Source organism: Bombus huntii, chromosome 1 (genome assembly GCF_024542735.1).
Source record: "Bombus huntii isolate Logan2020A chromosome 1, iyBomHunt1.1, whole genome shotgun sequence".
NCBI lineage: Eukaryota > Metazoa > Arthropoda > Insecta > Hymenoptera > Apidae > Bombus > Bombus huntii.
In genome coordinates, this window is record NC_066238.1 from 15,141,244 (window position 1) to 15,156,167 (window position 14,924).

The 14,924-nt window shown below is 44.0% G+C and overlaps 1 protein-coding gene across 4 annotated transcripts in view; it reads left to right on the top strand.

The window, feature by feature from the left end:
* The first annotated feature begins 1,199 nt into the window (after positions 1-1,199).
* Positions 1,200-14,924, top strand: part of LOC126866014 (frequenin-1) — a 50,005-nt gene continuing 36,280 nt past the window's right edge. The window contains exons 1-3 of one of the 4 annotated variants that reach the window (XM_050619053.1): positions 2,797-3,038; positions 3,805-3,907; positions 4,300-4,849. In XM_050619053.1, coding sequence (XP_050475010.1) covers positions 4,786-4,849 — 64 coding nt within the window. In that variant the 5' untranslated portion in view covers positions 2,797-3,038; positions 3,805-3,907; positions 4,300-4,785. Of the gene's footprint in view, positions 1,377-2,796; positions 3,039-3,804; positions 3,908-4,299; positions 4,850-14,924 lie in introns of those variants that run through there. The other 3 variants (XM_050619044.1, XM_050619063.1, XM_050619072.1) reach the window with 3 other exon arrangements.

Below are 14,924 nucleotides of genomic sequence, written 5' to 3' on the forward strand. Positions count from 1 at the left end.
TTGCTGCGCGGCCGTAATTTGCATATGGTTAAAGCAGGGCCGGATTTTCTAGCAACTGTTGGCGTCGTTTCCTTCACCGCGATAAAGCGAATCTTGCCGCTTTAACGCAAACAGATTTGCTGTCGTTAGAATAACCGAACGCGAACAGCGAAAATCCATTGAACGTAAAATGGGAAAAATCAATTCGGTTGGTAACGCGAGTTCGGTGTGAGCACACCGTGCGAATAAATCATTCGTTCGGTGTCGCCACCGACAGAAATACGCGGTATTTTTATCAATGCCGTTTCTCGTGTACCAACCACGGAATTCCAAATGTGTCGTCAAATTTTCTCGCCGCCTGTACGCACAAGATGTGGAAACCACGTTAACTATTCCGCCACAAGGTTACAGGCAAAGGTTCGTTTCAAAGAAACCAGCGAAACGCGCGCGCTACATTCGATTATCCGTTTACGAAACAGGAAACAAGATAGACGGTGCATTCGCTGCTCGATTGAAACATCGTTCGGCCGATAAGGAAAAATACTCGAGCCAGCAACGCAAGTATCGATATAACGAGAATTGCAAACGATTTCGATAAACGTACATTTGCTAGAACTATTGCGTTGACAACTAAGTGATTGCGGATTTTGTCAATACCACCTAATGACAAAACCCGCAATCACTTAGTTGCCAACCGAATAAATAGAAGAAAAATCGGACAGACAGAAGCAGAGCGACAGACGAGATGAAATATCTGCGGATTCGGATAGACGCAACGTTTGACTGGACTTGACAGTGGAAAATCGTAGATTAGACGGAAAATAAGGAAGCGAAGTGTCTCGCGATAAACGACGACGGTATTTCGACCGCGAGTGAAAAGAAAGACGAAAATACAGCGACAGACGAGAGGAAAGGGAGCAGGAGGGAGGAGAAGGAATACAGAGAGGTGAACAGATCTCGCGATATTCTATCGTGGTTAGAGAAATGAAAGCAAAGAGTGAAGGTGGTATATCTGGGATGAGAAGGAGAGGAAGAGAGGAAGAGTGGAGTCGGAGAAGGAGATGTGGAAGGAAGTGGGAGCAGCGCGAAGGGTTGCGAGGGGAACGAGATGGAAAATGAAACGAGATGGAACGAACGGAGCAGCTCGGAAGGAAAGAAAGAGGGGAACATGGAGAATTCTCCGGTCTGAGCGGTGGCTCGCGCTTGCGCGAATCAGTAGCAACGCACTGGTACGTAATGCCATCGGCGAGCCAGTCTGACGCCAGGCACCGCGACGCTATGACGTCACTGGTCCGCGTTTTTCCACCGATCGTTTCACCACAGCGGTGAGAATTCATGAATGAAAACCGCTAACTTGGAGGCTTCCGTCGAACCTCGCGTGCATCCACGAGCCTGCCGTACGTGGAATCGCCAGGGAAATCGTGGTCCGCTCGTGCCACCGACGATCAACCGCGTCGATCGATTTCTCGATTCGTTGCACGAGAGACCAGATACGCGAAATGGAACGGACCCAGTGCTGCGACCAGTTAAATCTCCGCAACGCCTCCTTCACCGGCCAGCACCTGTGCGGCTGCCAGCCTTTTCGTTAACCTGCCACTTGTTCGTCTTTCCACGCGAGTTTCCACTTCGATCATATACGCGTTGTCCTCTTTGCGCTCTCTTTCTCTCTTCCTGCGGGAAAACGTTCAGCAAACTTCCAATTGCCTCTCCTTCGTTTTTATCTCTGTCTTCTCTGCGACAGCTTGTCCGACTGACACAGTCTGTTCTTCGAAACTTCTTCGAACGAGGGATCGTTTAGTTTCTCGCGCTCGGTATCGCAAATGCGCTAGTATGCGTATAGTAATTTCGCGTCTTGCACCGCAGTTTCCAGCGACGATGGTGCGCGACGGACCTCGTTTTCGATAGATCGGTGTGATCGGCGCAAGAATACTCTTTTCGTTAGATTATACGCGCGTTATACGTCGTAAACGATCATCGTGCAGCAATGACAATCGAGTTTTTAATAAAAACGAAAGATCCTTGGTGTCTGTCAGATTCTTCGTGCTGTGGTTTCGACAGCAACCAACTGCGAATGCGATGAACCGCGTTCTTCTCTTCTCCGCTGGTCATCTCATTAGCGGAAACGCGATACTCGATACGCATCGATTAAAATTAGTCGACGATATCGGCGAAACTCGCAGCACAACGACGTGGCCGAAACAATGCGTGGAGAGCGCGCAGCTAACGTCGCGTCGTCTACTTCTGGCAATACACGGTGATTCGATAACGCTGCAGTCCCGGTGCCGGATCGTTCCAATTTATCAATTTATCTTTTTTCCCATTTTCTTCGAGCACGTTCCTTCTCTTCGATCAGTCGTCCCCTCGGCCAATTTAATTTTCCTAACGCGTCTGCGACTGGTTTTTTGCATCGTAACCGTGCGACCCTTCGCACGCCGGATGCCACTCGTATGCAAATATAACTTTTACGATCCACAGTGGCCAGAAAATTCTGCCGTTTAAATTCCAGGCGAATAGTTGGTCGGCTATCGTATTACCATCGATTCTTTGCAAAGATATATCGCGTCGGAGAAGCAGCCCGCGAGATATCTCGTCCGCGCTTAAGGAAATTAGTCGCGCACTTGATAGAGATTCGAAAATTTAACGATAAACTACGAACCGTAGACGCCACGCTGTTGTCCGATAATCGGATTTCTTCCTCGCAAGAGTATCGTTACGCTTTCGTCGAAAGGAAAATTCATTTTCCGATATGAATGGGCTTTGCTCGTGATACGCGAAGCCTTCGTTTATTTCGTTGGACTGGCGCGTTCATCCAATACACTTCGATCTTTGTGATTTCTCATTTACTTTCTAACAAAATCGAAAGTTGCAACTTCGCATAGAGCGACGCGACACGAAGATCGGCGTCTCGATACTTTCGGTTTCCCGATGCTTCGCGATAAGCGAGTGAAGTGTAGGAAACGAGAGAAAAACGCGCATTCCGAGTGTTGTTCGCGACCACATGACGGTGTGAGCCGAGGCCAAGGATAGTCGCCGGGTCTTGGTTGACCCTGCAGGTTGAGGTGAATAATTGAAGGCGGCACGGCTATACTTTAAACCTTCTCGCGAAACTCGATAAGCGTGGCAAGAAGCATGCTCGCTTCTGAAAACGTTTCCTAGCGTTTACATGGACACGGTGGCGCCTAGTTGTCACGATACGGCGAAACATCGTGTTCCGCGATCACGAACAACCGTTGCCCCTGTGTCGAGCAACACTTTTTCTTCTTCGTCGAGATTGCGGTATCGATGACTGGAAATAGATCGGTCGTTAGTCGAATCATGCAAATTATCCGGGGATTATAACTTACGTAACGTCGTAAGTCTGTTATCCTTTACCTAAGGAAACGTTGGTGAATAATGCAACAAACAACGAAGCAATTATTCTCAGATAGGATAACGCAATAACGGAAAGCGAATAGGAAAACAACAGTCTGTGCGCGAGCTGTTGTCGCATCAAGTTGGGAATTACGTTGCACGACGGAACGCATTTGCCGATTCGATGAACTTCAATCGAAATTCATTTGCTCGATGCTTCTCGAACGAACAGAAAAAGGGAAAATTCCTGCGTAGAATCTTGGAACGATGCGACGATCGGGTCAACGATCTACCGAACGCATTAAACGATCGTCGTGCGATTTAATCGTTTCATTCTATTCGCAAATAATCGTGAACGTCGTTTAACAACCGCAATCGTTTCTCGCTATTTTTCCTATCGTTTCATACGACTTGCGACTATAAACAGCCGCTCAGATCATTCCACTTTCAACACGTACTTTCTCTTTGCACCAGGCACAGTGATTTCATCGGAGTGTTAAACGAAGATCTTCTCGCTATACTTCGTCCAAGCAGTTTAAAAACCATTTTCCTATTTTCATCGCCATTTCTGGGTCACGTACGTATTTTCGACGATCTGCGAGAGAAAAAAAGCCTCGAAACGCGACCTGATATTTTCTCTAACGAGTAGGTTAACGAGTTTGCGGATTTCCCAACATTTCGATCGGTATATAAATTCTCGAAAGCTCGTTGTAACTGAAAAGAAAATCCACTCGCCGGTTGTCCCGACGCGACGCGAAAGGAGCAGAAATCCATTTCGCTCCCGGCTGGTCTGCTCTGTTTTGTCCGCAAAGTAAATTTTTCAAGGACGAACGTAGGAGTCCCTGGCGATTCGCGTCTCGCTTCGAAGAGATGCGACGGCGCGGCGCGGCGGAAGAAAAACGAATATGTAGAACGATATCGCATCGAACCGTTGTCTGCAACGCTACCAACGAAAACCGACTTTTCCAGACATCTACTGGAGCTGGTGTGACGCGCGAGTTCCTTCGGCTATAAACCGAATATAAACCAGGTGAATCCGGAATCAGGAGCCTTTCAACGCGGAACAGAGTTTCGTCCGTGGTGTTCGCTTGCGAACGAATCTGAGCGACTATCAGCTGCTACATTTTCAAAGAGAAAAATCTCGCGGACGAACGCGAGCCGGCAAACTCGAAGCGACCTTGAGACAACGTGGAGGATTTCCCACGAGACCGTTGGTTGCTTGATCCGCAAAAGAGAAAGTGGACAAAGGGACAGACATTCTCGCGCTTTCTTTCCTTTCTATAGACACGTTTAAATTATTTTGGAATAAACTCGGCCGGTTGACCTTTGAACAACGCGAAAGATGCAAAACGGGCGGTGAGACGGTTTCGGTGTTGGAAGATACAGAGGAAAATTAGAAAGCTACAGCGCGAGCAAGGTTGATCGTCGCGAAGCGAAAGAAGTCTGTGGAGAAACATGGGGAAGAAGAACAGCAAGCTGAAACAGGATACCATCGATCGACTCACCAATGACACGTATTGTGAGTATCGTTGTTACTTTTTCGTTGCAAAGACAGACTGTAGCCGCTTATATCATGCTTTTTACAAAATTACCCGTCACAGATCCCCCTTCAACGTTTCGTTTCCGCCACGTCGTTTCTCTTTCGACGTCGCATCCTTTGCATATTTACACGCCCCGAGCACGCCGCCCAGTTGACAGCCGCAGCCCTTTCTAGCGACGCCACGCCACGTATCCACCTGTTTAACGAGAAACGCGACGTTTCATCGCCGGAGGAAACGACGATTTATCGGATCTGAACGTCATTCGTACCGAGTCACTCGCGCTGTTCTTGGAGTTACGAACAACTCGCTAGCTTAGATCTACGTATTTTTCATAATTTGATGATTTAATAATTCTACGTTGCTGGAAGCCGAGATCTTTCTGCAATGCTTTCGTTTGATGCCGTTTAAGCGGGTAGCGATTATCGGAAAAATGAAAAGTCACGGAATCGACAAATCCTTATATCTTCGGGAAACAGTCGTTTCATCGGCGAAACGTTTTTTCGTCAAAGCACGGGTTCGCTTAAATCGTTAAGAAGCGTTCTCTGCTAGATCGTTAAAGAATCTTAATAAAACGAGCGATCAAAGAATGGAGGTTCGTTGATCGCAACGAGCTTTCAATCAACGACGATCAACAACGTTAGAATAGATATGTAAATTGGCCTGCCGATGCAAGGACGACCTCTGAATAAAGGAAATCCTTGATGGAAGTTTCGCTGCTCCGTTGGAATTATCAGCGGACAATGAGAACGATCAGACTGTTGGTGTCGCGTTCCATTTAATGATCCGAGATCGGAGATAATTTCGATCGAAGAAATCGTATTTCGAAAGGGACAACGATAAGATGCACGTGATTAAATGCCTAGAGTTCGTTTGCGAAGCTTTCGCTTGGCTTTCATTCCCCCTTCCTCATAAAAAAAATACACAATATAAATTATCGATGAGATCGAAAGTTTCGACGTTTGATCAGCGATTAAAGTTTTAACTGGTCTGGTCCGGTCGTTAAATTTTATTTTTACGAGGCGAAGAAATCTTCTTGGCGATGGAATATCCAAATAAAACACTCGTGAGCGCACTCATGAGAGAAACAATCGCGATTACGATTTAACAGCATAGGTATTATTATTATTATATTATTATCAATATTGTAGGATTACAGTGTAAGCTATCCTTGATATAATAATATTTAGGAGGATGGAATAATTTTGCGGATAGGATGATCGCGGAAATACCACTACGTATCAGGACTATGACAGAGACGTAATCCAGCGACGACGAATTTCACGTATATACCGTGGACGTGAAAATCCAACGTCAGCTTTCTTATTGTTACCGAGACAACGTCCCTAGTTGGGTTCGTTCGTAACAGATACCACACGATCTTCTCCTTCTCCGGTTTGCTCGCGTATATCGAGCTTTTTTTTAAATTATCAACACTTTGAATGCCACGTTGGTCATATTTGACCGGCCACGGTTTCTTCTGTGACGCCACGGTGGCTTGAACTTCTTACAATTGTAGAAATTGAATGGAAATTGACAGTTAGGGCATTTTGAATATAACCGATAAATAGAATATACTTTGAAATAAAAAGTGCCCTATTGAACGATTAAACTTTTTATTAGAACATCGATAAAAAAAATGAGAACAAATGTTGCATCTAACGGTGCACTGTGTTGAAACACTTTAAACATAAATGTGGCTCGTCAATACAATCTGGACGATAGGTGGTCACCTTTTCGGTCCGATTCTTAGCAATTTTTCATCCTAACTGTTTAACATTTTTTTATAGCACTCTCTGCAAAATTTTCGTGCCAGGTACGCTTTCCCTTCTTTCTTCTGCGTTTCGTGTCGCGATCTTTGTCGAATAAATATATTTGACGGCTCTGGTGACGGCACTGTGTAAGGTGCGTTGCGCGTGCCATTCTAAAATCTGATACCTTGATTTTTGTTTTTCTTGCTTGTTTATAGAGTATCATCGCGTTTGAAATTGATGTATTTAATAATAACTCTAAAGCTAATTTTATATACCACTCGAGGGTTCTTCTATGTAGTGTGGAATATGCTATCGTTCGATCTGATAAATCTACAGCACATTTTCCTCTATTGCAATCTACCACTACCATTGCTTTATCAGAAACATAATCTTTTTTGCGGACCTCTACCATTTCAGCCGAATGTTTCATCGAAATCATAAAAATAATCATAATACCGTTCACTAATATCTTCTACACGTTTCAACACTATATTCTGCACGTTTTGCTTACGACGAAATAACGAATGCGAATGGTTTGTTGAAATATGTATGTTATAATATGTCGCTATCAAAAGTTACCAAGGCGCCATGGTGGTCACCCGTGGCCACCAATAAGATAAACTGTTCATTGGGCAAGAATGTTGTCTTACATCATCAATTTATTATTATTGTGCCATTATATGCTTTGAATAATAAAAATACTCTCGTGGCGTCCTGAGCGAAACATCTGATTTCGGGGTGGCAGTTAAAGTGTTTGAACCGTTTGAATCACAAGCAGTGCGATCGCGCTGTTTAGATTTTATGTGAAAAAGTGCGAGTACATTTGAACACTGCGGACGACTCACGGTATTTTGTATTTCATTGTTATCTTCTCAATAATTTTTATCGAACAAAACTCGAAAAATTTATAAACTGATAGTATGCATATACAGGGTGGTTGATAACTAGTGGTACAAGCGGAAAGGGGGTGATTCTACGCGAAAAAAGAAGTTGAAAATATAGAATAAAAATTTCTTGTTTGAGGCTTTGTTTTCGAGAAAATCGACTTTGAATTTTCGCTCGGTATGCGTGCGGTACTTTATAACGGATCTCACTGTAGATTGTTGTCTCGATGGAAAAATTAAAAAAAAAAAAATTTTTATTTTATATTTTCGACTTCTTTTTTCGCCTACAATCACCCCCTTTTCGCTTGTACCACCAGTTACCAACCACCCTGTATAATAACATAGATGTATTTCATAGAAACAACGAATATGACGAGCGCTGTTGCACCGCTTGTTTCTCTTCGCAATCGATTAAGACAAGCGCTATCGCGCTGTTTGCAATTTTTCGTCCCTGTTTTTTCAAACACCCCTGCGACTGAAACGGTTAAGCAACTCGTGAACTACGAGTGCGAGTATCGAGGTAGAACATGCTGGCTCGGTAAATAGCGTTCTCGTAAGATTTCATCAATCTGGAGCGTGTACCATCGCGCAACGCGAGTCCGGGAAACTTTCGAAAAGAAAAGGTCCTGTTAACGGCACCGTTGCAAAAATCGATACCGTTGGCCCAGAATGTTGTCGCCACTAAAAGTCGTCTACTTTCGTTCAAGTGTCGTTAGAAATATCGACGTTTCGAATGGAAAACGGCGTCGCGATAAACCGATCGGTCCACTGAACAGGTCGCAATGTATTTTCGGTGATTCGTTGGAAAACTAAAACGTGGAAATAACCGTAAAAGTATAAAATCGAACGAGCGAGCTGGAAGAAAAACAGAACCGTTCTGATTGATGGATGGTGCCCCATACGTCGAGAACAAGAAGATTCGTAGAATCGGTTACGTGATAGGAATTTATCGCACGATTTCACGATAAACGTCCATCTGATAGACAGTTGCTCGTACAATTATCTTGGTCGGTAGATCGCGGCGCGTAATTAATGTCGCAGTGTATCGCATGGTTTATCAATTTTTGTATATCGAAGCTTCGATACACATCCCCGCACGAAATCAAGTTAGCTGCTTTCTTTTCTTGCGTCTACGAAACGTAAATTGATTTACGAACGTTGCCGCGACGTAATTATCGTTCGCCATTAACGAGAACGTTATCTATCAGCGCCGTTTTTACGACTTCGTTATCGCCACGAATTGCCTCAAACTTTCCTTTAGTTTAGTATTGTTCGATCCTGAGCTCGTTATAACGTGTAGATTTGTTTAATAAAGAAACGAGTGGATGAATTCGTAATAATCCGATGTATTAAAATCAGTATAAGTACAAGAGATAGTGTATGCCAATTATAATCGTCGCTCGCTCAATGCCACTATACTAATCGAAGAAAGAATAATAATACTAATTGCTCATAGGTAGCACGTTCATAAATTTATATCGATATACGGTAATAACAATCTGTTCAGAGTTCATTTGCAAACCAAACAATTTAGTTTGGTTAGTATTCAAAGGCACGATAATATGAGTCTCTCGCAGATTTGAATTTTCGTTTCAACTTTTTCTACAGCCATGGGCCGCTACGATCCTTACGAAATTTTTTTTTTATTATTATTTAATTTGTACTTTACAATTTGTCCAGTTGGACATTCGGTAAATTTTTATGGTTTAATTGCTAAATAACACGTGGATGGCTACCTCCAACGGAATACGTTTTCGAGTTTGACTATTTTATTTCTTTAGTGAGGTCAGTGGAGTGTTTTCTTTTTAGTCTTCTTTCTATGAGAGTTTTGCTCGCTTCAGCAACCAGCTGGTTTGGATGTGTTGCCGTTCTTTCCTTATATTTTTCCGCGTACCTGTCGGTTTCTTCTTGACCGTTGGTATTTTTAAGTCTGCGTATACCCTCGGTTCTGCATACCATGGGGCGTTGACTATTGTTCTTAGTATCTTCGATTGTAGCGCCTCTAGTTTATTTATGTGGCTCATTGCTGCTGTCCCCCATAGTGGCATTCCGTACGTCCAAATTGGTTTTACTATCGTTTTCTAGATTTTTACTTTATTTTCTATGCTCAGTTTAGAGCCTCGATTAGTTGGTCAGTACATTTTATCCGTATTCTGTCTATAATTGATTTAGTATATTGTTTTCGTGTAAGTTGTGTGTTTAAGTGGAGTCCTAGGTATTTAACTTGCCTTGTTTGTGTTATGTGCGTGCCATTCAATTGAATATTTGTGGTTTCCGTTTTCGTAGTGTAAATCTAATATTGTTCCATTTGTTGGGGTTTGCTTGCCTTTCGAAATGTCCGTAAAATACGAGTGCCTTCGGGCGAAACAAGTTTGGAATTATCGTTATCGAGGCTCGCAAGGAAATGGCTCTCTGATCGCTGCCTTCTTTCGGACCCATGGAAACGTGCATTTTTCAAGACTGCGTTGCTGCCAGTTGCCCTAACATTCAACGCACTCGGTGTGAATTGCGATTATTCGAACGTGGAAACGCGTAAGTACAACACGAGGTAATCGAACCACGTTATATCAACTTCTCCGCGCTATATTCACCGTGACTCGTGTACATATTACTAAAGCCAATATTTATCCATTTCGTGGCCGATTCTCTGCTCTAACGAAGGGGAACGGTGGAAATTAAAACGAAACAGAACAGTGAAAATCAAAACGATATAGAGATAGTTAATTGTAATTGGATCGCCAGTGTTTCATCTTTCATTTAAAATCGAGTATGCCTTTTTTCACACGGTACATCAATTCGCAAAAATACAAATCCGCGGTTGGTTCCTGGATTTTGTCGACTGGCATTTTACAAGGGTGTAACGGTGCGTTTACACAGCAGGATAATTGTTCTTCGCTGATATCGTCGATATCAACAACGTGCAACGTTGCACGCGATTTTTAAGCCGCACGAACGTGCACATAATCAGTGGAAATAAAGTAAATTGTATTATTTCTACAAGCGTGTCACGTCGGAGACACGGGCGATGGTGAAATTAAGAAAATCACTGGTCGTTTTCTCGCGTCGTTCGAATGATTTCGTGTAAGCTTAAACGTTTCACGAGCAAGGTAAGAAGAAAAGTCAGACTTTAGATATACTGGCAGAGTTTATTACGTGAATCCAACAGAGTGACAGTTAAGAATGTTAGAACATAGAATCTCGAGAGCTGATTTTAGGAGGATTTATATACTGTGGGTTTGCCTCCTATGGAATGTCGCCGGAGCCCAGGTCAGAGGTGGCCGTGCTGTTACTGTCTCCTTTTCTTTTTTTTTTTTATTTGGAAGTAGTTTGCAATCAATTCTCATTGAGAATTATAAGTAAATTATTCTGCCAACGAGCCAGTAGAATTTGTTTAATTTTAATTTAAGCTGCTTGGATTTGTCTACCATGTGTCGTTTCCATGTCATTCTTCTGTCCAGAATCGTGTCCAAATATTTGACTGAATTTTTGTTTGGAATTGTAATTGTGCATTGTTTATGGTCACCTGTGGGCAGGATTGTTTTCACAGCGTGAAGGTTATTTGACTGGATTTATTTTCGTTACTGTTTTCTGACACTGGAACATTCTCTACGTTGTCATTTCGATGGCCTGCGGGATGTTCGTTAGACCCCCTTGGTTTTTCTATCGCTAATTTATCTCGCTCGGTGACACGCGTATAGATGATCCTTATTGTATACAATAGTCGATAAACGTCGTTTAAAGCCAGCGAAACATTCGCAGGAATACGCTACGAGATCATTCGCCCGTTCTTTCCGCGACGAGAATTGTCGAAGCGTTTTCGAAGCATCCAAGAACGCTCGGTGTAATCTCTGCGAACGTCCGCGCGTCTACGTCCTGAAGCCATTACCTAATACACGTGCGCACATTCAGTTTTTAATTTTACCACGTTGAAGTGGGTCTCGCTTCAAAGAAAACTCTACATCTCCTCTAGTGTTTAGTTTTTGGCACAACGATTCTCTTTACAGCGGCTTCTTTTGTCTCTGTTATATTGGGTTGGCAACTAAGTGATTGCGGACTTTGTCAATGCCACCTAATGAGAAAATCTGCAATCACTTAGTTGTCGATCCAATAATACCGACAATCTCGACGATAAAGCGCAAACGCCGACGAGTCAAAAGGGTCGGAAAACTTAACAACCATCAATATATTTCGGCACCGCAGCCGCTCGTCTTCAGTTAGCCGCAGAGTGAAGAGTGAAGAGTCGTTAATCGAGAGTTGTGATATCACACTACTGCATTGAGTTTAAGTTAAATAATCAACGTTTCTCTGTTTAATCCACTGTAATAAATCAATACATTATCACATAGGATAGAAACCACTGGAAATCCTAATTCCTAACATTCCTGAATAAAGAATTTCTATAATACATTCATCCACGCATTTGCTCTCTCTATTCTGAGATAAAGTCTTAATATACCAGAACGCGGAGTAAACGAGGATTCGTCCGCCTGGCGTAAATGCACCGTAAGAGGAATCATTCGTTTGATCATCGACATTGGACGCGGTGTCTCGTCGCGCGTTCTACGTTGTAGGTCCAATCGATTTCGATGCTTTTCCGCTTCCCGCGCTTCGCCTTTTTTCTTTTTCTTTTTTTTTTTTGGCCGCTGCACGCACACTTACCGACACGCTCCGTCACGCTTTGCGCGTATTTTCTCCCGGCTGGCAACCCTTCCGCCATTCCTCTCATTCCGATTCTATCTGTCAGCGCTCTCGCGATACGATCTACGTTACTCGGGCCATAGTCTCGTGTGATCTATCGTTTGCACGAGGCATAACTTTTCATTAGACGAACAAACTGGCGAGAATTATCGTTCGATGATATCCGGTGAGATTTTCTCACCGATGGTGTACGTCGGTTTCAGCGGTACGAGTCCATTGGTGCAACGTTTAATTTCTAGGCCAGTGACCTGCAGTTTACTAACGCGTATGTAAGAAGGTTACTATCGTCGATCAATTTATTCTCGTATAAGCTAGACGAGATTATCCACGAGACGCGGAACACGACAGTTGGCGTCGAGCATCGCCGATCGTTCGTCGTCGAGGCGGGACAGACAGTGTAAACGTAAATTCGAGAAAATAACAGAGCGATCGTTGTAACGCGATAACGTTGCCAGCTTATCGATGGGATTCCATGGAAGTTGGAATTGGTGGAAGTTATCGACAGAGTTATTAGCGTTCGGTTTATTCGCTACGAATCAACGAGATCGGAATTTGCGGGAATTTCGATGCGGTCTGCTCTTGAAAAACATCTCCGTCCTATTTCCCGTGGCTGGAGCAAGCGAAATCTCGAAATTCAAAGGGATTAGCGGGCATACGGGACCGTGGAATCGCATTTCCTCGTTTCGTTGGTGGCTGTCCTATTAAACGCGCCGCTCCACACACATACACACACACACAAGCGTTCGATATCCGCCGTTTCCGTCGCGACACCACGCGTCGATACAGCTACCTGCTATACATATAGCACAAGGAAATCGTTAAAATTCACCAAGCAAAGATTTTATCTTCGCGGTGCGCCCTTCGTCTCGACATCGCATTTACCGATCGAACGAAAGTTTTCGTGACACGCGGAACCAGCCGATTGCTTATTCAGAAATCTCCGTTTCGAGGGTACCGTGACACGCAACGCGTTCGAGTAACGTTCACAATCAATTTCCCGGCCCAAATTTCTCACAGTCACGATATCGAAATAAAGACAGTAACGGCAATAACCGTAGGAAAATCGCGCAATATCTTTGCTTGCGACACGTCCGAGAACTCGTAGCGCTCCGATCATCGTCGGTAACGCGCGCGAATTATCGATCGACGATCGACGCAGCAACGACGACCGAAAAAGGTTCTAGTCGTCGATGCCACGTATCGTTCGATCATGGAGTGGGCTGACCCGAAAATTCAACGATGTTCTCAATCTCCTCGCCTCGCTATACGAATATCGATTGGAAGTAAGATGGCAATTATCCCGGAGAAAATGAAATATCCGTGGCACGAGGTAACGAGGAGATGCGGACGAGTTGTAAATAGGCGAGCGGAACAAATTAACGAAACACGGCTGGGATGCGCGCATCGTCGAAACTGCAAAACTGTCAGGGTCGATTAATCGACGCTCGATCCGGTTAATGGGCTTTAATTGACTCGAGCAATCGGATTTTCGACATTTTCCATGATCAAATCCTCCTCACTCTCTGCCTCGTTTCCTCGCCGTTTCCTATTTCTCTTCTGCACGCGATTACGATCTTTCGATTCGACCGAGTAAGCTACGCTCGCTTTAATTTCCCTCCCCACCCTTTGCCCTAGGCATTGAGACGCTGACATATCGAACGAATAAATTCGTCCAGAATGCTAAATTTTCTACCACTCTCCGGCAAACTGTCCCATCGTTTACGGCATTTACGAAAATATTTGCGCCACCTCTCGGCATTTTTTTTTTTTTTTTCTTCGAAACTGTTCACGCGGTTGAAAAACGGATGGTCACCGGAACACCGACGACTCTTTCGCTCGCTCGAATTGCGCCGCAGAATGTGCGCGTTTTAAGAACTGTGGGAAGTCACTGAAGGCTCAAGTCATGCAACGTGAAAAATAACTCACAGCCCTGTTGTGTCCTTGTTCAATCTACGATCATTCGAGTCAAGGAGAATCGGCGCTGACTTGCTTTTCCTTTATAAGCTTATCGATAGCGTTGCTTTTTGCCCACCACTCCGTCAATTTATAAATTTTTATGCCTGTCGTCTAGATTCACAAGGTCTTTTCTCCTACACCGTTACAGATCCTTCCTGGTGAACTCGAATATAATAAATCACGTATGCGATACACCCAACTCTTACCGCACCTGCTCCGATTTCCTCGTTGGCATCGATGGTTTCAGAGATTTGCTGCGCTGTATTTTGTAATGGCCGTTACATGTAATGGCCCGTTGTTACTGTAGGTTTGCCACGCGTTCTACGTAGCTTCTTCGGTTCCAGCATCGTACATTATCAATGGGAATTTATCCCATTTATCGTTAAATAAATAATCGCGATGGGGATAATCTCCAACAATGGAGTGGCAGGATTTATTGTTCGCGAAGAACGCGACTAGCATAACTTGCAGGTAATCGCGTTACAACGACGTTACAGTCGGTCCATTAATTCAGTGCAGTGGTACAAAGATCGGTGTGACATGTGAGCGAGGGCATCCGGTTTTCCGCTGAAGCGCAACCACCGAAACCTAAGACCAACCTTCTCCTTCCATCTACACCACAACGCAATTACGCTCATGGAAACTAACGCGAGCGAATGCTAATTCCCGCTAACCAAAAGTTTATTCTGCCAACCGAATTTCCGTTCCACGCGCTTGCTTTTGCTCCTTTCCGTGCCATTTCAAGCCAATCGCTCCGCGTTCGT